The 24,925-nt window shown below is 50.3% G+C and overlaps 1 protein-coding gene across 1 annotated transcript; it reads left to right on the top strand.

Annotated features, from left to right (window-relative positions):
- On the top strand, positions 1 to 24,925 carry FKBP1A (FKBP prolyl isomerase 1A). Its single transcript, XM_072996641.2, has 5 exons — positions 1 to 157; positions 330 to 377; positions 21,663 to 21,775; positions 23,252 to 23,416; positions 23,824 to 24,925. The coding sequence occupies exons 1-4, from the start codon at positions 121 to 123 to the stop codon at positions 23,378 to 23,380; spliced, it is 327 nt and encodes a 108-aa protein (XP_072852742.1). The 5' UTR covers positions 1 to 120; the 3' UTR covers positions 23,381 to 23,416; positions 23,824 to 24,925.

Consider the following 24,925-nt stretch of genomic DNA (forward strand, 5'->3'; position numbering starts at 1 on the left):
CGGCCCCTCCCTCTTCCTCCTCCTCCAGGCGTTGGCGGTGCCTCGTTCGCCGCCCGTGCGCGTCGCTCTCGGTCGCTTTCCTTTCCCGGAGCGGCTTCTTGGGACCGGCATCGCCGCGAGATGGGCGTGCGCGTCGAGACCATCGCCCCCGGGGACGGTGAGCGGGCCCGGCCGGTCTCTCCTCCTTCTCCTCCTCCTCTCTGAGGAGACCCCCGCCCTGCCCCCACCCTCAGAAACCGGGGAAGGAGGGAGGCAGGGTCTCGAGCCCTCCCCTCCCCCATGCCCCCCCCCATTAACGGCCTTCCCCCCCTCTTCTTCTCCCCCCGCAGGGAGGACCTTTCCAAAGCGTGGGCAGACTTGCGTGGTGCACTACACGGGTGAGTCTGGGAAAGGGGGGGCGGTTGGGGGATGGGGGTACCTCCCCTCCCCCACCCCACCAGGTGGGCATGGGGGGAGGGATGGGATGGGATGGGGGGTGTCTGGGGGTGGGGCTGCCTAGGGGGCCAGGGTGTCATCATCACTCGTGTGCAAGGAAATGGGGAGGGGGCGGCGTGGAAAGAAAAGCGCCCCCCCAAAAGCCTGCCTGTGTGTGCCCAGCAAAGGTCCAAGATGGGGGGGGGGAATTATTCTTTCTCTAGAGAAGGCTCCTCGGCTCCAAATCCTGTTGAAAGCGACGACGAGGGTGGCAGATTGCAACACACACACGTGCGCGCGCGCAAACTGCAGATGCACACACTCACACACATGCCCACAATGCCCACTCTGTGCCCGCACATGGTGCCTTGTCTGCTGAACCCTTTCCCCGGCAGAGCGGAGCAGCGATTCCAGCCTGGATTTTGGGTACAATCCCAAGCAGGGGGTGACGGGCACACCTGCCTTCTGTCCGTGGCACCCTTTCTTGCCTTGGCTGGCCTCGGCGCCCCCTCCTCGAGGGTGCAGGTCAGAAGGGAGCCCCCCCCCCCCCCGTGTTCAAGACTGGCCTTTCCTTTCTGGCCTGAGCCGCCCCTTCCAGCTTGAAGGGGAGTCCCAGACAGGCGGGCTCAGGGTTGGCTCAGAAAACCCGACTGGCAAAGAGGAAGGTATTACTGTACTTAGATAAGCAGTTCTTCCCCCTTAATACTTTCATGGGGCCATAAATCGTGCAGTTTCTGGCAGGCGTCTGGCTGTGCTTGGCCTCTTGCTGGCCTTGATTTCTCCCTCTTTCCCAACCACGGAATGGCTCTCCCTTCATAGACCGGACCCTGGCACAGGGTCAACTCTGAGAGTCGGCACCAGGGCTTCGGACAGAATTTCTCGTTCTGCTGACATCCTGGATGTTTTCTGGTTCTCTCCCATTGACATATAAACAAGGCACAACTTTGCTTAGCTTCCCCAGTCAAGATCAGGTGTGTTCAGGGTGGTGTGGTGGTCTAAAAAGCCAAGAAATTGACTCAAGTTTTTTTTAGAGGCATTGGGATTATGGTCCAGCAGACCTTTGTCCAGCAGGCCGAGGCAAAGAGGCCATCCCGAAAGCAGCAAAACGAGGGAGCTGGACAGAGGATGGATGGTGTTTGTCTTCAGTGTGGAAGGGACGGTCACTCTCGAATTGGCCTTCTCAGCCACACTAAATGCTGTTCCCAGTCCTCCATACAGAGCATGTTACCATAGCCTCTCAAGACTGAAGGAGGCCTAATCTGGGATTATGGTGTTTCCAAAATGATCTTCCAGTATTCCAATCTAGGTTTGGGATGGGGTATCTCGGAGCCAAAATGGTTTTGATGGTTGTTGTGGGTTTTTCGGGCTCTTTGGCCGTGTTCTGAAGGTTGTTCTTCCTGACGTTTCGCCAGTCTCTGTGGCCGGCATCTTCAGAGGACTGGAGTAGGAACTCTGTCCATGCTCTATCCTACTCCAGTCCTCTGAAGATGCCGTCCACAGAGACTGGCAAAACGTCAGGAAGAACAGAATTCAGAACATGGCCAAAGAACCCGAAAAACCCACAACAGCCATCAGATCTCGGCTGTAAAAGCCTTCGAGAATACCAGAATGGTTTTCTTTACACCCGATCTGCCTGCATGTACTGTATTTAGCAGCAAGACCTTGCTTTCCCCTAATTCATCAACACACTGAGAAAAAAATACCTAAAGGTTCTTGAACAGTAGAAGCAAATTTTAACAGTGGAGGATTGGGTTTTTTGCCCTTTGGGGAACTCTGCTTTCCTCTCTTTGGTGTGACTTCCCATCGATAGGAAGCGGCTGTGTTTCATGCGGTTCTTCTCGCTTCTCTTTTCACATCTATGCGGGGAATGAATGGCTTTGATTCCCAAATCCGCAGGTAGAAATGTTTTGTGCTGCTTGGTGGGTGAGCGTCTGAAAGCCGTGCTTCGGATCATGAGCACTTCCCAGTGTAAGGTTGCGAGGCATGCCTGATTAATGTGTTCCTACCCTGATTGCCATCTTAATGTCACATTTCTTGTCCATACACCTGTTCACTGGAATAAAGCAAGAAGCGGTGAATCTGAGAGGCTAGACGTAGCTGCTTCTAATCTTTTGTTTTAAATACCTGGCCTCTGAAAAATATTCCCTCTCTAGTCCTGAATGCCAGAGCTTGTTCCAGTTGCCCATTGCTCCTTCTGCAGCAGGTTGATCATCTTTCAATGCTATATAAGGAGCGTGCTTGGCTGTGTCAGCAGAGCGCAGCTCTGGGAACGCTTGTTGCAGAATACAGCCTGTAATTTGCACATGCATGTCCTGAACGTGGGTGATTTTTTGCGTCATAATATTAGAAAACCTTCTGTTTTTGCCCCCAGGATGCCTGTATAGTGACAAATCCATCTGCAGTACAATTTAATGTAAATGTTAGTTTGAAACCTCTTTAAATATGGCACAGCAAAAAAGATTAGCCTACTTGATCTTTGGGATTAGCAAATGACTAGAACAATGTGGCCCTCTGTGGCTTGATAAATTAAAGAAAACATAAACGACCAAACGGGAGAACACGGCTACCCTTGTGTTCCTCCGTTTTTGTGTTTTCTTTTGCTGTAACATCCTCCCAGATCTCAACTGATAGCTCCGAATCTGCAGGAATGTTTGGTAGGCAAGCTTACTTTGCAATTTTTGAAACCCGATTGGCTGCCCTGCGGAATGGACAGCTAGTTCAGCCAATGAGGTGTTCTCCTTCCCCGGATTGAGGTTCACTAGGGAAAGATGAGGCCAACCCCTGAGTCTCTGGAAGAAGGTTTTGCAAAGCCATGCATGTGCGCACATGCGCTTGCCTCTCTTAAAGCTGTTAACAATTTTAAATAATTAAGTACGCCTGCTAAATTATAAGCTTCCCACATCGATTGAACAACAGGCTAAAATTGAGTTTTAAAAGGATTTCTCAATTACATAAAAAAAACACCACCCTGCTTGGATAGCTCAGTGGGTTAGATGTCTGCCTGCGGAGCCAACAGTTGGGGGTTCGATTCCCCCACTGTGCCTCCTTAACAGGGGCTGGACTTGATAATCTTTAGGGCCCTTTCCAGCTCTGCAGCTCTAAGATGGCGATTGTTATATGCCAACTCTCTGACTTTGAGATAGGCCAAGAACAATTGCATCTCTTAAAAATCTCTTTTTTCAGTTCCTTTCCAGATTGTAGGGCGATCCCTTTCATGGCATTTGTCTGGCCATCCACTGAGATGTGGGTGAAATACGGAGGCAGGGATATAATAATGGCTTGCAGGATTGGGGGTTTGGGTGCCCAGTTCTTCATGCTGCATGGGTTCAGAAATAAGATCAATGTCTACACCAACTGAATGGTGGCTTCTAATATCTGGTAAAACACTGGAAAGAGGGCTACACCCTCCTTCCTTCGCCACACGTGATCGTGGCTCACGTTTTAGGTGTGAGGGCGGCAGACTTGTGGAAACGTAGCAGCTGAAGATGAGGGAGGGACATTGCTCGTGAAAGCTGAAAGGAAATTTTTGTGATCAGCCTCTGGGATGATGTAGACTAGACTCCGTGCCATCCAGATGTGTTACATTATGGTCAGGTATTCCAGAAACCATGGGGGGGGAATACCTCTTTGGGAAAGGCTGGTGCAGGTTGAATTTTTTACACTTCTGGGACGGGAGCAGATGCGTTAGGTAGCAACTGCACAGTTGTGGGTGAGTGGGGCTCTGCCTTGAATGGTCTGTGCTGATGGCAGATGGCACCCCTGGCATGTTTATGGGTGGCTATATGAGGAAGGCCTACCGTCCTTGTTCTGATTTTAAAACAAAAGAATTTTAGAGTTTGAATATCAAATTAAAGCATGGAAAGTTAGGTTTGTTCCTTAAAGAGCTGCCCTTTGCTTTATCCTGCATGCATTATGATGCTCGGTGGTGCTTTGTCAGGCTGCTCTTCCTGCCTGGCGAATGAATGGTTCCACTCCACATCTTTCTCCTTCCTGTAAACATTATGGGGCAGTATTTCCTGGTGGCCCCTTTTCCTATGAATCCGGAAGGGAAGGGATGGTGCCTAAGCAAAGCTCCCCCCTTGCCAGCTGCTCCGTCTGCATTCCCCCCCCCTCTGCTGTCACTGGGTGGGGAAAGGAAGCGCCAGAGGTCTCTCCCCGCCTCCTGCTTGTGCTGACAGGAAGAACAAAGGGGCGGATGGCTGGCTGGCTGGGACAGGAGCCTTGTCTGCCCTCCGAATCCGTGGGCCCGGGCTTCCTTTTGTTGGATTTGAGGGTGGGACCTATGGGTATAGAGCCTCTCTGACGTTTTCCATTGGATTTCAGGTTCAGAGGACGTGGCCTTGCTTTTAGAAAGCTCAGTGGTGCCAAAACATACCCCCTCTCTTTCCTCTGTTTGTGCTGCCCCTTCGCTGATACGATCTGTGTCCATTTGCACACTCAGCAAGCTGGTGGGTCTCCCAGCAAGATAAGGAGATAAGCGTTGTTCAGGGCTCTGATGTTCAGACAGAAGGCTAGATAAGAGCACCTGGTTTTGGGAAGCAAAATCTTCGGAAAAGGAAGAGAGGAAGGGATAGATTCAGGGGAATAATTTACAGATGGCCTTTCCTCTTTTCTGCTTTGCTGCGGTAGACATTATCCATGGAAACCTGGTGGTTGGGAGCATTGATTTTTCTAGAAAGATGCCTTTTTGTGACTATAAAGAACAATGAAAGAACGACGATTCTTCTATCGTCCGGCCTGCTTTCATGGGGATTCCCGCTGGAGCATTCGGGTTGGACTTGATGGTCTTCTAGGCCCCTTCTATGACTCTATGAATGGCTTCCTGTTACTTTTCTTGTGATCTTGCAAAAGGACTGACAGGTTATAATATAGGAAATTCTAGTCATCCCCTATTTCTATCAGCGTGGTGCATCCTCTTCTTTCCCCTTCTGTTCTTCCTTCTGTGATATGCAGAACGTTGGCGTTGTGATTCTCTCACCAGTACAATCCTCTTTTCCCTTAGACTGATGGGTGGAGGAAACCTCTTTCAGCCCAAAAGCTGAGTTTCAGAGAAGCTTGAGGAAGGATTCAAGGTCCAGTGATGGAAGGTGTTCAACGCAAGAGCGCCGGTCCTGAAAAATCTAGCACCCTTTAGTTCAGTGGTTCCCAACCTTGGGTCCCCAGGTGACCTCCCAGAAGCCTTCACCACTAGCTGTGATGGCCAGGAGTTCGGGGAGTTGCAGTCCAAGAACATCTGGGGACCAAAGGTTGGGAACCGCTGTTGGAGCTGAAAGACGGCCAGTAGCTGGATTTTAGTAGAAAAGCATTTCAGCCTTTTAGAATTTGGAGGGAGCAGAGCTGGAAAAGGATGTTATGATGGAGAAGGGGCTGTTATCAAGAGAGGGTGCCAGATTCAGGTGCCAGATTCTTCATATGCTACTCTCCGCTCTTACTGATCCCCCCCCTCCTTCTCTGCCTCATTTCTCTGTACGCCTCTGAATGTCTCTGGAAAGGAACAAAAATGTTGGATCATCTTGTGCACTGTGAATTCATCTGCCATCTGCTTGGTAAAGCAGCGGTAGTAGCTGATCCACACCAATGATGGGAATCATCAGTGCCTCACCGCCTCATTTTCCAAGGCTTGATTTCCTTAGTAAATAACACTGAAACGGTCTGCTTTTATCTCTTTCTGCTTCCAGGTCTTCCTCCTTCACCCTTTCTTCTTCATCCCCATGTAGGTTCATGAAGTTCTTACCGCCGTCTGTTTTGAAATTCTCCATAAATACCCTTGGCTCTATTATCTTCCTGACTTCTTCATCCAGTGGAAGGATGTAAATTGTGCTCTGATTTTTTTAAAGGTATTTGGTAGAAATGCTTGTTCTCTCTTTCTTACCTTCCACCCACTTCAGAAATTAAACGAGACTTGATGGCATGCTGTCTTCCTCTCAGTCCTGTATGGTCTCCCCTGCAGCAAAATGCACGTTGTTTGCTACTCAAGGCAGGGACCTCTCTTACACTTGGTGAAGTGCCGTGCTGGCTTGAATGGGGACTCTCCGGTGCTCTTGGTCTGCAGTACCGACTGTGCTAGGTAAGACGGATGGAGATTGTAGTCCAGCAGCGGCGGGAGGGCCTCAGGTTCTCTCGGCTCTGCACAGCTTCCAGCAAATGGCATGGGTGATGTCGAAGGCTACCTTCTGGTGAGTGAGACTACTGGCCCAGTTAGCCTTGCATGGCCACCACTGGCTGACTGATGGGTTCACTTGGGGTTTCAAGCAGGATTCTTGCAAAGCCCTATCTGGAGAGGTTGAGAATTGAAGCTAGAACCTTCTCTGGGTGAGAGAGAATGCTGTTTCACTGAGCCACAGGCCCTGTCGCAGGCAGCACACAGTTAACACAAGGGCCTGATGCAGTTGGTTGTTCCATACGTCCAGACCTGCATGTCTGGAGGCTCCTTCGGTGCCCTGCAGCTTGTTCCCTGCTTCACTAGATCAGAGACTTTTAGGGACTTGCCGATTGTCCTGTCCTGAAAAATTGGCTCCTCCTAATCCGTCAAACTGAAGCAGGGCTGTTGCTAGGAGGTATAGCCATTTCTGATTTTTTTTTTTTGTCTGTGTGTGCTCTGTTTTCCCTTGTTTATTCATGCTCGGTACTTTAAAAAACCTTTTGCTATGTGTTTTGTGCTGTGGGTCTTCTTAATAGCCGTCCAAACGCCAACCCTATGGTGGCAGTTTGGGATTGCATGAGGTATGCATGGGCCCCGGGTGGAAACAGGAGGGATCAAGGGTTGGCCCTGAAACAGACGCGTATGGTTTCCTCTTATGGTATTCTTGTGAGCTGTAGCAATTGCATCGCTCTTTCGTGTGTGCCATATCCTGGTATTTCTTAATAGAAATGTACTGTAAGTCAAAACACTTGTAATTCCAGTTGTTTCAGGAGAAGAAGCTTCTGGCCACCTCAAGTGGAGTCTTATGTGGCTGAGTGCCTATCCAGTTTAGCACTAATTGCTGTTTTGGAGACGTGTTGTCTAACTAGCATAATTGTGTAAGGTAACACCTCTCTCTGCTCCTTTTTTTTGGGTAATCTAACTGCAGGCAAGGAATTTGACAGGAGTGCTGTTAAATGAGCTTGAGAGAGGTGGAAACTAGGAATCCTGTCTGGTAGAAATTGTACAAGTCATTTTCTTCCAGTGTTCTCTGGTGCTGCTTATCTCTCCCCCCTCCTCTTGCTTCGTCCTTTGGGGATTAGACACTTGAGGGCCCTCACCTTGTCAGGGATCATGAATGAGGTGATGTCAGCCAGACTTGGTCATCAGTTGCAGAGGGGTGGATCCCATTGAGGGAGATAGGAATGAATGTGTAGATACGAACACCTGACTCGCCTTCTGTAAGTCTCCATGGCTGAGTGTTGTGTTGGTCTGTGCCATCAAGTCGAAACTGATGTAGAGCGACCCTAATAGGCCTTTCAAGGTAAGTGAGATATTTAAGGAGTGAGTTCCCACGGCCCAGGTGGGGATTCAAACTCTTGAGAATCCTAGTCCATCCATCCATCATTGCATATCTCCTGACCTGGTAATACTAGGTTTTGATACTGTCAACCTGGTCTTCCAAAGGAAACAATCCAGTTGTAACAGTGGGATAATAGAAACCAAGCCCACGAAGCCCAGATCGTTCTTTTTCTGTCCTGCCATAAAAAACAAGGTCTAAAGTACAAACTAGCGCATGTACTGTGCAAACGATGTATGGTTGCCATAGAACTATGGGGTAAAAATGAAAATCCTGGGGGTAATGATGGTCATGGCAGGCATTTTACCCCCAGGCATTTTATTTCTGATGATGCTGTGTGTAGGCGGGCATTCCATCACCGGGAGAGCGAGCCCCGGCAAGGAACTGCACAGGGCACCCGCCTGCCCTCCTTGCCTCCAAAGTGGGGGGGGGGGGAGGGCAGCGTATCGGGCCAGCTGGACTTTTTGCCCAGTGGAGCCCTGGCCAGGGCTCTCCTTCCTGCCTGCACCCACCCACCCGGTGCGCTGGTGAGGAGGCCCCCTTCCTGCCCCACCTCACCTGAGCTCATGGCTGGTGGACCTGCCAGTCCTGCGGCGCCCGCCTCCCCTTGCCAAGGATGTGGTTTCCTAGTGGTGTGGTGGCTCCAGACTGGCTGCCCAGGCGGCGACAGCAGATCCTGGGCAAGTGCAGAGGCGGGGGGGGGGGGTCTGCTGTGGACGGCGAGTGCAGAGGCGGGGGGGTCTGCTGCGGACGGCGAGTGCAGAGGCGGGGGGGGGTCTGCTGCGGACGGCGAGTGCAGAGGCGGGGGGGTCTGCTGCGGACGGCGAGTGCAGAGGCGGGGGGGTCTGCTGCGGACGGCGAGTGCAGAGGCGGGGGGGTCTGCTGCAGACGGCGAGTGCAGAGGCGGGGGGGTCTGCTGCGGATGGCGTGAACTGGGGGGGTTAATGTCAAAGTATATACATTTTTTGGGGGGGGGGTAAAAGGTTAAAAAGTTCCCTGACCCCTGCCATAGATTCATGGAGCTGGTAGGGCCCTAAAAGGCCACCGAGTCCAACCCGCGGCTCAAGGCAGGAATCCAGATCTGCCAAGGTGGTTGCCCAGTTTTCTCTTGAATGCCTCCAGCATTCCCAAGGACATGGATTCCATTGGCCTACTGCTCTACCAGTTAAGACGGTTTTCCTGATAGTCAGCCTAAATTCGGCTTTCTCTTCCTTGGGCCCATTATGACATGTCCTGCACTGTGGGATGATGGAGAACAGATCCTGCCCCTCCTCTGCAGGATTACCTTTCAAGTCTTTGAAAAGTGCTATCCTCTCTCTCTCTCTCCCCCCTTCTTTTCTCAAGGCTAAACGTCCCATGTAAATCCCCAGATTTTTTTTCCTCCTCCTTCTAGCTTCATGGCAGTTTAAAAAAGAAAAATGCAGCCACATTGCAGGCAGCTTCTCTGGTATTCGATCCAACATGCTACCTGGATAAAGCCATCCCCTGTCTTTACTGGTCAAGCCAGTTTTGTCGCAGAAAGATGGAAGGAGGGCCAGCTTTCAGGTTCCTTAGAAGTACAAGCTAACATTTAAACATTTTGTTCACGGTTTGTTGGAAATGTTTCCGGCAGGAAGCCCCATTGGCATGCGGGATGCAGTGCCAGACTGTGATAGCTCTTTTCAGCAGGGGCTCTGTGATGGGTGGCTTGTGTCCTGACAGCAAATAAACACGAGTCGAAGGCTGTACCTGGAGCCAAGGCCAGGGCCGTGAGCTGCGGGGTGGCACTTGGTCGCTCTTGGGCAGAATTGGCATTTCTTTGGCTTTTCAGAGCCGAATGGTGGGCAGGCCCTTTGGCGTCTTTGCTGAACTGAAAGAAGACTTGGTGTCTAGGGGATACTTCGGGAAGCTACAAGACCGTCCCTTCCTTTTCATGCATATGGAAAAAGGACGTTTTTTGTCACTCCAATCCTGCGGAGGTGAAGGCTGCTTCTAGGAAGGATCTCTGGATTCGAGACAGAACGTGAGACTGACCGAGGCCTTGACCGTATTACGTGACAACAGCAAGAAACAAAAGTCAGGGTCTTCGAAGGAAATAGGTTTTGGGGATCTGAGCCAGTGAAGCCTGTGCCTTTGGGCCCTTTCCGAGAGAGCTAGCTGTTGAAATACGACTCTGCTGTCATCAAGCAGTGGCTAGAGCTGAGTGAGGAAAGCCACACTCTGTGCGTATGTGTGTCTCTCTCTCTGGGTACGTAGCTGGAGTAGCAAGCTTCTCTCGGAACCCCCTTTTTGTCCAGGGTTTGATGGTACTTTGGGTTCCATCTTCAGGACTGGGAGAGTGGCGATGGTGTTCTCACTCCCATCAACTGCCCTCCCCAGTGTTTTCTGCTTTTAAAAAAGAAGACCCAGATCCAGGCTTCCCTCTGCTTGCCTGCATCTGAGACTGTTGCCTCCCCAGATCTCGTCTGAGTCTTGTTCTTACTAGCTTAGCCGATGGTGAGGGTGGATGGCGGTTGTTGTTTCGCAGCCTGGGAAAGCCACAGGTCCCGTCCGCTTCCTTGCTCTCGGGCCTGACGTTGCCAGGAAGGGTCCATGTTGTCCTTTTCGTCCTGCTTGCTTTTTGCCGTTTGCAAAGAGGTCTGCAGCCAGACAAGGGGGCCTTCTGTGCCTTGGCTCGAGCCGGGCCCTCGGCCGACCACCAGGAAGCCGCTGGGCGTCGTCTAAAGCGCTGCCAGGCGGCCGAGGCTGCCAAAGTCCGGCATCCCCTCCTTGTTTAGAAGAAAGGCACTCTAGGAAGTGAGGCACATTCTGTTCATACCTTCCCAAAGTAAACAGCCCGAGTGCAGGAATGCCCTTTCTTTTTTCCAGCTGCTGTTTGGAGAGGGGACTCTGGGCAGCATGGGAAAAAAGGGACCAGGCCAGGATGGAAAGATGCAGGCAAGCAGCCCTGAGGGGCCTTCATTCATCTGTGGTATAACCTGGCGTGGGTGGCATCTCTCGGTTCACACAGTCTCAGGTGGTGGAGGGCACCTTTGTCCGCACTGGCAAAATCCTGGCGAGCCAGAGCTGTCTGCTCTCCTTGAAATGAAGCCATTCTTCATTCAGATTTTGCTTGCATGTCGATGTTGCCTGGGGTTACAAATTTGAAATGGGCTGGGGGTGGGGATACAGTTTCTCGCATTTTGCAGCCAGGGAAGCTGTTTTTGTTCCATTTCTGGGTATTTAAGGCACATTCTCGGAGAGCGGCAGCCAGCCCTGGGGTTCCCTCGCGTTTCCTCCGCGGTGGCTCCAGCTGCAGCCCTGGGTGTGCCAGGCGACAGTGAACCCATTTGCATTTCACAAGGGGTGCCAGGCAAAGGGGCTGCCGCTCCCAGTGGGGCCTGTGGCCAATAAACCTCCTTGCGCCAGGAGACGGCCCCATTGTTTGCATCTGAGCTAGTTTCTGACCCCAGTTTCAATGCCACTGGATTGCAGAGTCCAGATGTGTTCTGTGTCCAGAAAATCGTTTGGGTGTATAGATCCAAGTGTGTTTCATGACTAAACTGCCCAGAAAAAAGCAAGGTGAAATACAAGTGAGCATCAGATAAAAATAGAATTAAATGCATCTTTCTTGTATTGTAAGTAGGGGGTGTCTGACCTGATTGAATTGTAAGGTCCTTTGTCTCCCCCTGGAAAGAAAAACAAAGGGACCCACTTATTGGTAACCAAAGTACATCTTTTTCATGCTGTGTTTTCACCATAAACAGCTCTGGCCTTTTTTAATTTAAATTTTTGCCCCAGTAAGTGATGTGCAACAGAGATGTGGTTCGGGTGCACCCTCCACTCAAAAGTAGATTAGCTTCCCCCCCCACACACACACATTGTTTAGGGGACAACATTTTTATAAAACAAGCGACTGACCCTTGGGGACAGTTTTTACCACTCTGCAGGTTGACATTGGCGTGGAATGCCAGCCCGGTGGGTCTTACTGTTTTTGTGGATTCAACAACACTGTGATGCGGAGGTGGGGCCCATCTCCTGTTACCATGCAGGAGGGTGGGGGCATATCTGGGATCCAGCCGTAAGTTCACTTGTAGCAGTCCCGAAAGCCTGCTTTTCACACCAGCAAGTGCTGGTCTGTTACACTGGCCGTTACCGCATGTGACGTGCCAGTAAAGTTGGCTTTGGAAAGGCTGTCCCGTTCCTCGTGTGAACAACCAAAAAGAGGTCTGCAAAGAAAGCCTGCAAGAGGTGGTCGGTGCCACCTGGGTAACCATCCGCCATCCAAAGCTTTCCTAGGTTTTCTTGCCAAGCGCATTGACTTTTTCTCCTTTGCTGCTGCTGCTGTGGGAAGGAGCTGCTTTTGCAAGGTGCTCGTGTGATGCCAGCCGGTCTTTCCCCAGCATCTTTCCTCCAGAGCTTGCTCTATTAAAGAAGCTCTTGCTACAGCCGCCTTAGTTCCCATCTGCTTGGGCCCATTTGGAATGTTTAGGGCATGCCACGGAAGCTTGCTAAATGGCTACCATCTTCCTGGGCAAGCGTATCTTTTTTAAAATGGCTGCCGTTGGGCCAAGTCACCAAGAAGGCCCTTTCTTAAGAGCCAAGCACTTGCGAGGCTTTAAAAAAAAAAAGGTACTCTTCGTCCAGTCATTTGAGCATCAGAGAGAGGAGGGGTCTTAGATGCAAAGCAGTCAGACACTTTTTCCCTCCCCATTCAGTTTTTGCTCTAGCAGCAATTTCACAGAATACAGACTGAGACAGATGAAGTCTCTGAGTCCAAAGCAGAGGTGGGATCCTGGCCCCAAAGGCCAAATTGCAGATTCTCCCGCCATAAGATAAAACAAGGGACCCCGTTTCACAGAAGGCAAAGCAGGGAAGGTGAGATTAGGAAGAAATACAGAGACCAGGAGCGAGCAATCTGCAGTCCTCCAGACGTTAAATTACAATTAGAAGAAATCAAGTAAAACCAGGGGTGAGGAATTATGGGAGTTGGAATCCAGTCACTGGAGGTGACTTAATATTGAATAGTCTGTTGTCAACTTCTACTGTTTTTTAGATTTTGCTTTGTTGTACATCGTAGTCTAGAGGTTGCTTAACATGTCAAAAAAAATTTTTTTTGAGTTAGAATCAGCCTGGAAAAGGTGGCAGCAGCCCTTGCCTAAGGAAGAGCAGAGTAACGTATGCGTTTACAGCGTTTTGCCCCTTCCGGTGGGCCCAGTGATTTGTCCCTGGCACTTCCTCATATCTGGAGTTCTTGGCTGGCTCTGTGGTTAGCAGCCTATCCTGCTTAATCTCCAGCTAATCCCCCTTCGTGGTTGTGGGAGACCTTATTGCCGGCGCCTGCCAGCTGGAGAGGGTGCCTTGTTGATTTGCTCATATCGCAGGTCTGTCCCGTGCTAAAAACAGCACCCAGGGGGGGTCCTTCACGGGATCCTATAAACAGCACTTCAGAATCGTGGGCGAGAGCAGGATGATTAGATTTATGTCCCTCTGAAGCTTATCTTAGTACTTAAAGCATATCTAGTGCTTTACGAGCATTCAGAGTCTTAGCATACCTGTCCAGTAATCTTATAGTCTCTGCAGAGCAGTTCATTGTTATCCTCATTATTCAGATCAGGCAGCAGGCGCTACCCAGTGGCCAAATCCACCTGAACAGTACAAGTCAGAGGTATGTGGTTTCAAGGAAGGCGTCTGGTTCGTTTCTGGATTCTAGCCACTGAGCTATATCTGCTTTCTGGCTTGTCTCCTTTTCTGCTCATGTTGTACGTGGTTGCTGAAGCTTGGCAAGTGTTATGTGGCTCACTGCCTTTCACCTGGTACCTGGGACGGTGTGTTGTGCATTAGGGATGAGCTAGAGGAGAAAAATGGCAGCCGCGGAGTGGTGAGTGAAATGAGCCCAGGGCAAGGTGGTGGCCCGTATGGTCTTGGGGGATCCTTGTAATGTTACTCTTAGGTTTAATGCTTAGTGCTGTGTATTTTGAAGTGACCTTTTGAGCCAATGGGATTTTATAAACATGAACCTTGTGGAGTGTTTCCTTTTGTTTTGTGGGGGTCTCCTTGCGCACACTAACCCACATCTAGGCCACATCGACTCAAAAAATAAGGTTCACCGCAATAATACCAGTGACGTAAACATCTAGTTACGGAGCGAGAGATTGGGTGTTCAAATTCCCCACGGTGTCTCCCAGATTAGCCAGCCTGTGTAGCCTTGGGCAAGCTTCACCGTCCCAGGGCACCCGCAGGAGAAGAGCCGGGCAGACCACTTCTGAGAACTTGACACCTAGAAAAAAAACCTGGAAAAAGAGTTGCCATAAGTGATGGCGCAGGACTATTGTTTATCTTTTTATGGTCAGACTCTACTTGGAGTAAATGCTGCGTCTCGTTTTGAGCACAAGTTGAAGAGAAGTGTTGACTACCTGGAATGTGATCACAGTATATGCTCAAGGGTCTGGAAACCATGTGCTATTCGGCAGGATTGAAGGAGTTGGAATGGTTTATCCTGGAGGGGGGGAAAAAAGACTGAGAAGTGATACAACGTCCAGATACTTGAAAGGTTAGAGCAGATCTGTTTTTGTTGATTCCCCGACCATGGACCCAAATGAATAGAATAATTGGGAAGACATGAGATTTTGAGGGAGAACTTCCTGATGGGCAGAGCTGCCCGAGCTTGGCATTATTTATCTCAGAAGACGGTGGACTCTCCTTCGTTGGAGAGGTTTGAATACCTGTCTGTTGGGTGCTTGAGCATGGAAGGCAGTTGGACTAGAAGATGACCCTTCTGTGGTCTCTTCTGACTCTGCGGTTCTGTGACTTGCTAGAGAACAAGCAAGCGCTTTCAGGTGCTGTCTGTGCCCTTCCCGAAAGCTGTCGGGTGTCTGCTGGACCAGATGGCACCATGTTCTCTGCCACAGCGATGCTTGCTCCATGCTAGCACTTCTTCCTTTTGTACCACCACAACAGGAGAGTAGACGATTCATCCCCACACGTGCATGATCATCGAAGAAAGCCAAAAAATAGAATTTCTCTGGGGATGCCTGCTGCAAGTTGCTCCGGTCTTCATTGTGGTTACCACCCTGTTGCTCTTGCCTGGTTTTGCTGTGATGAGTTATATGAGCGCACCATGTCTGACCTCGCATGTTGGCATCACCAGCCCACGTCTAGACAACAACTACAGCAGCGTTTGAGGTTTTGAAGTCTGTATGCATTTCAGAACTAGTTGCGTGCATGTAGAAGTAGTTGTGTTGTTTTACATTGGCGTGTCTTTTTGAAAGGCCATGTTAGAAGTGTCAAATTTCAGGCTTCACTTCCAGTCTCGGTTTATTCTATGGCTCTCAAACTTGGTACCTTATTTATTTGGGTGGTTTCTAATTTAAGCACAGTTCCTTCTTGAACACAGCAAATGAACAGCCATGCCATGTCCTTGAACCTTTAGAAGAGTAAGAATTTAGAGTGAAATGGGGGTTAGGAAGAATAAGGATGGTTATTACTCATAAGCTTGAAAGGAGATGTTTTGTCTCGGATGAGAAGGTACAGGAAGGATGGGCTGATATTACAGCAGATTAGACCTTTGGAATGTTCTTTCTTCCCTCTTTTTTCCTAGATGGCAGTTAATCTTTAGACTTGTGGCCTGGCTGTTTTTTTGGAACGGAAGCTCGGGAACCATCAGAGGCCATTGTGGCCGCTGGCATCCTTGCCTTGGTCTTGTCTGGAACAGGACTTTTGTTTCTCTGCATTCCCTTCGTACCTCTTCTCCATCTTAGTGGAATCGGAGCAGGGCTGGAGTTCCACAAAGCCCTTCCTTCCTATTTGGTTGCTCTTGAGAGACCGGACAGCGATGATGAGGCCAACTCTGAGCTCATTGTCTAAGGCGCCCGGTGCTCCTCCTTTTCTGCAAGTCTTGTCACCTTCCTCTTCCCTTTCCTGGGCACAGATTCCTCCTGGTTGTAGAGGAACTCTCTTGCTCAGTGGTGGGTCATAGCAATACCTTCCATTCGGGCGAATCATTTGCTATCATCTCGCCATCTGGGTCCGTTCAGCTCACGGTTGCAGTCATTGGGGCAGGAATGTAGCGAACACTCCAAATGCCTTCTGGCTTGACCTTTCTGTAGGTACCTTTTGCTTAACAGTTTTTAGGAGTGTGGCCGGGCTTGAGGAGGGAGGAGTTCAACCAAGTTTTGGAGGTCACTTCAACCCAGGAGCGAATGGAGAGCTGGAAAAATAGCACTGAGGGATGTGTGTATGTTTAAAAAACAAAGTTACACTTACAGGTGTACCTCGGTTTACGAATTTGATGCATTCTCCGGGATGTTACGTAATGCGAAAAATTCATAAACCGAAATGGGGTTTGCCATAAGAACGGGGGCGGCCCTATAAACCTCCAGGCGCCATGCATCCCTGGGGGAAGCTTGCTTCCTACTGGGGAAAAAAAAAAGGTAAACCGAGGCATTATTTTCAATGGATTTCCGTTCGTAAACCGAAAATTACGTGAACCGAGGCGTTCGTAAACTGAGCTACTACTGTATAGAAATTATCTCTAGTTAGAGACTTGTCTGTCATACCTTCTGGGAGTCTCTCCAGAAGCAGGCCCTGTGATCCATGACCGTCCAGGGCCTACTTTGAACCTTCGTCCTCAAAGATTGTGTGTGGCTTAATTACCCAAACAGCAAAAAATCTAGGAAAGATGATGTACAAGCTTTGAAGTACCATCCAGAAGAGTGTATGGCGTGCATTTTTAGGGTGCCACGGGACTTCCTTGCTCTTCTGCCACACAGACACTGCTCTGCAAATTCTTAATGGCCCTTTGCCCCTCACTCTTGGTTTATTTCCTGTTTGATCTATATAGAGTCTTCACTCCGTTTATGTCGCCTTTTATTCTAATGTCAAGTTCTTCTTTTTTTAAGTCATTGCAGTGTTCACGTGGGCCTGAATCCCGTTGCTTCTGTATTTCTCTTGGGACTCTTGCATGTTCTGGTTTGGTGAACACAACAATTTCCTGTGCATCCGAAATAAGGTGTGCTGTGGTTTTGAGTTAAACATGGGTGGTTGAGGGCTTTTTTCAAACTCTGCTAGGTCAGAGTTATTTCTCAGCTTCATAACTGAATATGAATTTACTTATTTAGTGGTTTTGTTTGTTTGTTTTATCCCACCTTAAAAAAAGGATCCAACGTGGCTGATGTAATTAAAAACACAATATTAATACCTAAAACCAATAAATTATTCAAGTATTAAAGAAGAATTAATAGTGTTATATGAAAATGTTGCATAAAAGCACTACAAACAATCCACCCTAGATTTAGAAGCAATAAGATGTATAAACCATTCTGTTTATTGCTTCCTATGGAGTCAGTCACTCAGGGAAAGCCTGCTGGAAGAGACGGAAGGTCTCCTGCTTGCGGAAGGTCAGGAAAGACGGAGCCAGGCTGGCCTCCAGTGGGAGGGAGTTCCAGAGTCTGGGAGCAGCCACAGAGAAGGTCCTCTCCTGGGTCCCCACCCTAAGCGCCTGTGAGAGGGTGGTGGGACCAAGAGGAAGGCCTCCCCTGATGAGGCTCATAAAAGGAGTTGCCGTCCTTGGGCCCCAGCTTTTTAGAGCTCTATAGGTTAGAACCATCACTTTGAATTCTGCCCGGGAACAGACTGGCAGCCGGTGGAATTGCTTTAACAGGAGTGTTTTGTGATCCCTGTTGTGTCCAGCCTCAATCAGCAATCTGGCTGCTGCGTTTTGGACCCGCTGGAGTTTCCATAGGCAGCCCCACGTAGAGCGTGTTCAAGTAATCCCACCGGGATGTAACTAAGGCATGTGTCACCAGGGCCGGATCAGACCAGGAAGAGACACAGCAGTCTCTGGCCCTTGCACTCTGGCCCCCACCAAAGAGAACGGATGGTGCTCAAACAGGAGTTTGCAGCCTTGCAATTCTTGATGTTCTGCTGTTGACACCGGCTGTCTCCCGCATTACCTCCTTTATTTACGCCTCTGAAATGTTCCTTTTTTTGGACTATTAACTCCCAGAATTCCCTGGTAGCTGGGCCAATGGCTAGCCCTGGTCTCACTGCCGATCACACTGGGATGGGGGGGGCAGGAAGCAAGCCCCATACGGAGCAGAAACAGACTAAGCAGAGCTGAAGCCACGTGGCTGTGCAGGGAGGTGCTGAGGCAGTCAGCCGTGGAGTGGGAAGGGGCTTCTAAGGCCATCGAGTCCACACACACACACACACACACACACACACACACACCCTGCTCAATTCAGGAATCTTAATCAAAGCAGATTGGACAGACGTTTGCCCGATTTACTCCAGAAGGCCTCCAACACTGGAGCGCTCACCACCTCCCAAGGCAGTGAGTTGCATTGTCATGCCGCTCTAACAGTTAAGAAGTTTTTCTTGATGTTCAGCTGATCTGGATAATCCTGGAGGGATGAGAATCGTAACCTGCGACACTCAACCTTCAGTTGGGCCTCCAGGGTAGGTAGCTCAGCTTTGTCTTGGTGTGACCGTAGGATCGCAGGAACCTTGGCTATGGGGTGGGTCGTTATTTCGTTAGGGTTAGCTTACTTTGCTTAAGGCAGAGAAGAGATGGGGGACCAGTTAGGCAAAAGGAAGGGGGAGGCTGCAGAGTTGAGCCAGGCGGCTTCTGGGCAGAGAGAGTCGAAAAGTCTAAGAAGGAAGAGCCCGACTCTCGTTGAGAGCGAAGCCAGAACAGTGACCTTGGACAGGTGGTGTTAAAATTAAAAGAGACTGTTGGGAACAGTTAATGCCAAATAGACAAATGGTCTTTGCACAGATCAACAAAGTAAGCTACTGCTGCGTCGTCTCCTAGTGTCTAAATAAGTTTATTTAAATGGCAAGGCATGTAGCCTTTGCCCAAAAAATGATGGAGGGCTTTTTAAGGGAATGATCTGCCCTAGGGCTTAAACGGAAAAACAGGGATGTGTGCACCTCGTAAAATCTGAACAGGAGGCAAGGGAGGTGAGGGAATTTGACCTCAAACTTGCATGAAGTGGCTCAAAGTCCCTTTGTTCAGAGATTGAAAGCTTTACTGCCTTCAGGCAGTAGAATAAGAGAAAGAGAACGGCATACAATTTAAAGGTTAAAATATTTAGAAGAAGAAGTAGAACATAGTTTGTAGGGTTCAGATGCAAAACACGGAGAGATGCAGCTTAAATTATGGCAAGGTGGTGTGGTAACTAGGGGATGTGGTGGCGCCGCCGCTTAAACCGCAGAAGCCTCTGTGCTGCAGGGTCAGAAGACCAGCTGTCGTAAGATCGAATCCACACGGCGGAGGGAGCTCCCATCGCTTGTCCCAGCTCCTGCCAACCTAGCAGCTCGAAAGCATTTAAAATGCGAGTAGATAAGTAGGGACTACCTTGGTGGGAAGGTCACGGCGTTCTGGGTCTAAGTTGCGCTGGCCACATGACCACGAAAATGTCTTCGGACAAATGCTGGCTCTACGGCTTGGAGACGGGGATGAGCACTGCGCCCTAGAGTCGGACACGGTTGGACTAAATGTCAAGGGGAACCTTTACTTTTACCAGTGTGGTAACTAGTTGATGAGGAAATGGTTTTTAGAGTAAGCACTTTTGCAAAATGTAGAACAAATCAGAACTGTAAGTCAGTCGCTGAACATTGGGATCTGCAACTATTTTTAAACAGATGTGATAGAGGTTCTGGTGTCTTTGAAAACTCGGATTAACATCTAAGCCTGTCGTGAGAAACGAGATGTCTGGTGTACTTCACAGCCCTCGTTGTGCCGGAGGACAAGGGGTGTCATTGCTACCTTAAGGTGGCCTTCGTCCCTCAGTTACTCACAGCAGCTTGGGAGAAATGGGGAGGACGGGGTCCGTTCCTCTCTTGAGTTAACCAAGGAACAAACGGGGGCCCCGTGGAATTGACCCCGGGGACTTATTCGTAGCATCTGTTCCAACTTGATTTCAGGTGCAGTGCAATTGGATAGCCCTTTCCGTCTGGGTGCAAGTGGGTTCTAAGCTCAAATTGGAGAGTTATGGCCTCACCCTCTCTCCTTCCAGCAGGACTGATCTGCAAACTGGAGGTCACATTCAGACGTGTTTTGAAGTGCCTTCTCCTTTAGAAAGGGTGCTAGCAGAAGATGATGGATGGGCCCTCCCTGTCTGCACCAACGTGGTCTCTGATACCTTGGTGTTCGAGTGGGCGTCAGCGTACGGAGACGCTGAGAGTGTGGCTGAGCCGGTGGCAGCAGGATGCTGGGGAAGGCCAAGCCGAGGAGGCAGCTGGTGGTGGAGGCTGGCAGAGCGAGGAAGAGGAGGCAGCCAGCGGAGCGCTGGCACGGCTTGGGCATGTGGGGGAGGCGGGCAGCGAGGGTCCTGATTAGAGGCGTGTGAGCAACGCCCCTGCCAGGAAGGCAAAGGCCGCCTCATGGCGGGTAGGGCTGCCCCGTGGAATTGTGCTGTGGACGCCTTTGTTAGGGTCTGCAGAGAGAGAGAGCAAGGGGCAGCTGCTGGAGAGGCTCATAGAACCAGGGGGCAGGCGGGCAGGCAGCTGCCCCCGAGGAAGTGACAGCCTGGATTGATGGGCAAGCAGGCGTACCGTGCTCAGCAGCACAACGCAAGGAGGAAGGTGATGGTGGTGGGGGCTGGCACGGAGGTGTCGTCAGGGTTGGCTGGACACCCGTGGCCCATTTCGCCGTGCACTGGGGCTCCCACTCCGTTGGCGCCACCTCTCTGTCCTCCACCCGGTGGAGCGTCCCAACAGCTACAGCGGGGTACTGTCGGCGGTCGAAAAGCCTCTTTTGCTGGGTGATAGTGACTTATGGGGTCCAAGAGAAGAGCAGCTGGTGGGCCAGGGACGGCCCACAGTAGCCGTGGTCCTCCGTGGATTCTAACCTCTAGCATCTCCTGCGGCTGAGTGTCATCCTGGCAGGGCAGGGCAGGCCTCCTTTTACACCATGGGCCCCATCCCCTGGCCCCAGAACTGCTCACCCTCTGCGGTGGTTTTAAGGACAGACGTAAAGGAAAGGAGAAATAGAACGGGTGCTCCAAATTGGCTTCATGAGGCCGTCGTTAAAACTGCGGTCACGACTCTGCTCACGGCTGGAGTTTCATCCCACTGGGCTCGGGTTAGCTGGCTCACGGTGGACTCAGTCTCAGGCAAAAGACCAGCTTAGCCTAACGGTTCCGTCTCCTTTGTTGCAAAGTCACCGTTACCGAGTTCGAGTCCCGGGGGGGGCTGTCTGGCCTTTCTCAAAGATGCTATCCATGTATTTATTCATTGATCAGTTCTAAAATGTAGTTTCAGCCTTTCTCGGTATCACTGCCATCCTTGCAAGGTTGGTAAACTGAGTACCCAGCTTACGGGGGGAGGTGTGGGTGCGGGAGGTAATTATAGACCCTGCATAATTAAAAATTGTGAACTGCCCAGAGAGTGCTTTAGGTGCTATGGAACAGTGTAGAAGTAGCATATGCTTTGTTTTTGTTTTTTGTGGCATGTTTACAGGTAAGGAGTTTTGGACTACAACTCCCAGAATTCCCAAAGCACCAGGGGTTTTGGGGAATTGTACTCTAAAACCCTCTATATTGCCAAAAAGAAAAGTGTCTGAGGCACAGCCTCTTTGTGGATAGCCACTGCACAGGTGAGTTTGCCACACCTGAACGCCAGCCACCGAAACCCGAGGCCTTGGGTCGTTCCCTCCTCCGGATGCCGCCTCCTGGTTCCCGGGGTCCTTTTGGCCTCTCATGGTGTTTGTTCATCTGTTTCATTGCCGCAGCCAGCCTGGAGAAGGAAGAGGCTGGTTCTTTTCAGTATTCCTGCAGGTGACCTCGATTTCCTTTTCTCCTTTAGGGATGTTGGAAGACGGGAAAAAATTTGACTCCTCCCGCGACAGGAACAAGCCATTCAAGTTTGTGATGGGCAAGCAGGAAGTCATTCGTGGCTGGGAAGAAGGGGTCGCCCAGGTGCGTGGACGTGCGTGTCGGGTGGCTGTGGACATTCCCTGGGGTCAATAGTGGCTCCCCTTTTCTGAGACCTGCACCGAAGCACTGGTGGCTGAATGGCGGTGGGCCCGGGGGGGGGTACCTTTGGGCTGGGCAGGTTTGTTCACACCACTTGGTCCCAAGACCTTGATGTCTTGTCTGTCCAAAGAAGGAGGAGCGCAGGTGGTGCAAAAACCACTCACCTGCCTTATTCTTTGGAGCCTTAATCATGACGGTGTGTTCGTTTTTGCAAAGGGCCATGAACATGGTTTATTTATTTATTTGATTTATACCCCGCCCATCTGGCCTAAAAGGCCACCCTAGGTGGTTTGACTCACTTGTGATGTTGGGGGCCTCACGGTATCGCAATAGGATACGGGCCAAAAATGCTGCGGGGAGGCCACCGTTTGGTCCCCGTTGCTCGTGGCAACCGGTTCAAGAAGTGTTTGCAATCAAGGAAATTGGCCAGACACCCTTTCGGGTTTGTGCCAGGCTTTCATAAGGTGGCAAGGTTGATGGCAAGTTGCTGCCTGGCCTACCTCACCTGGTGCCCAGATCCGCTAAGGTGCCTGCCTGATGGTGTGGTCAAAATGTACCCTGGAACCTTGGAGGGTTAGCGTGGCACGTTACACAAATGTCCAAGAACACCAGTAGGATTCCAGACTTCGCCTGTGAACAGCTTTGCTCTGAAGGACTTCGGCTTGTTGCTGCGGCAAGCAGGAGGGGAAGAGTCCATTGCCTGGTTTTAATTTCTTTGGCTACAATATGCTTCTCCCTTCAACAACGCTGTGGTTAGGGGTGCTGGACCCCCATGTAGTTTAAAACCCATGTATTAAGGCTCATGCCCCCCTCAGATGTAATTACAAAGCAGAAACAGTGTTGATCAACATACCATTCTCCGGCTCCCATTCAACCTCGCAGCATGACCCAGCTGCTGTATGGAGCTGCCATGCCAGGAGAGGGAGCCGGTCGAGGCTCCTGCACTGCCAACCCATGTTGCCCAAAGGGAGCCTGAGACCCATCTTTCTCAGACCACTTCCTGGAGACAAAGAACAGTTACGGTATTTATTGAAATATTTATTTATGAATGGGGGGGGAGCATATAGCCACAAATGTTCTGCTCAGATCCATGCAATTCAAGGGGGAACGTGTGATTTCAATGTCTTATTGTTAGATCTATTTCTGCTGTGCCCTGATTATATTTTTGTCCCCGCGAGTGCTTTGTTCCGTGGAAAGGGTGGGAATCTTAAGTTTCACCTGTGAAGACGGGGGGGGGGTTGTCAACCGCCCTGGTGCCCCTGGCGGGGCACCTGAAGCCATGGCCTCTGGCGGGCTTTTCCGTCTCCCTCATCTGTACCTTTGCGCCCCCCGGACTGAGCAGCCTTTGGAGACGGCGACAGAAGCCGGGTCTCCACTCCCCTTCTTTTCTCTTCTAACGGCCTGCTCTTCCTTTCGTAGATGAGCGTCGGCCAGCGAGCCAAGATGATCATCTCGCCAGACTACGCCTACGGTTCTACTGGCCACCCGGGGATCATCCCTCCCAACGCCACCCTAATTTTTGATGTGGAGCTTTTGAAATTGGAATGACAAGAGGCACACAACCTCCCGTTTCCCTGCTGTGGGGTAGGTGGTGGGGTAGAAAGAGGGCTCCTTTTCATGGGGGTGTGTGTGGTGGTGCGGAGAGAGATTGCATGTGAGAGAAGGCGGCTGGCTGGCTGGTTCAATGAAAGCAGGGTTTTGGAACCTTCTGTCTTGCCCGGCCTTTATCCCACTGGTGCAGAGAGGGCTTTTCTTCCTATAAGAAGTGTTAGCAGCAGCCTGAGAGCTCAGCAGGAAAACTCAGTTTTCCTTGGCAACGGGTGGACACTCCACCTTGATCAAATCACCTCTAAAAGGCTGGCTCCTCTCTGGCTCCAGGGGTTTCGGTCTCTTCCCCCCCCCCCCCCCCCCGTTCCAGGCCCTACTGTGGTGCCTGCTTTTTCTTCTCCAGGGCAGGCTCGTAACACGGACTGTTCTTTTGATCTCAACAGGTTTGGCCCACGGAGAAATCCAGAAATCTTTGCTTCAAGATGAATGCACATGAATTTGTATGGCGCTTTCCCAGCTATCCACTACACACTTGGTGTACCCATCCGCCCTGATTTGAATGTTTTGGGTCACTTCCTCCTTCCTTCTTTTCCTCTGATTTTTTGACATTTTCGAGCTATATGCTGTAAACCTTGGCGCTTTTTCAGGTCAAGATCTTTAATCTTATTATTATTATTTTTGGGGGTTGGATTTTTTTTGTTTTTAGTTGTTGTTGTAGACTTTGAGTTGTGTATGAGCATTTCTAGTACGTATACTGATTGGTTCACATTATACAGGAATAACTGCTTGAAGAAGGCAAACCTACCCCCTTTTTTCCATTTTGTTTTGGACATATCTTATTTGTATTAAAATGCATTTTGCTGCTGCAAGCCATACAAAGCCACTGGAGGAGCTACCGAAGGCTGAATCATCCTGAAAGTCACATCGTCATAGGAGTTTGGTATGGTTCTCTGCTCGAAACTGGGGGGATTCCAGGGAATCACCCTCTTCCCCTCCCACCATCTTGGGGAAGAGGCTGTTGTCCCCAGTGACCTAGCGCTTGGTCTTGGTTACTTGGGGGGATGCAGTTCTTCCCCAAGTAATTGACCTCTTTTTTCCCCCCCTCTCCCCTGCCAATATGGTGGTGTGTGGTGTTTTCTATGGATTTTCAGGAGATTTTTAACCTTTTAGCGGTTCGAATTCCACAACTAGCTAAATTCAAGAACTTTGAAGGTGCTGTTTTACCACGGGATGAAGGGGGATGAATCGATATTCGCCTCCCCAGCCAGCAGTGTGGATATACTAGAGAGTACTTTTCTGAGATCTGATGCTGGTCATCGCAGCTTGCAACAGCTTCCTGTACAATGCACCGCTCTCCCCCCCCCCTCGCCCGCCCATCCTTCCTTCCTTCCTGATGTCATCCCAAATCCACCCCCCCTTTTTTCCTGTGTAGTGAGATTTTGTAAGAGAATTGCCGTTTGCCGCCTCTTCCTCCACCACCGTCACCACATAGACATAGAGAGTTTTATTATCGCAATAAAAATGCTTTATGCTGGCTTTTCTCAA

This window comes from Pogona vitticeps, chromosome 4 (genome assembly GCF_051106095.1).
Source record: "Pogona vitticeps strain Pit_001003342236 chromosome 4, PviZW2.1, whole genome shotgun sequence".
NCBI lineage: Eukaryota > Metazoa > Chordata > Lepidosauria > Squamata > Agamidae > Pogona > Pogona vitticeps.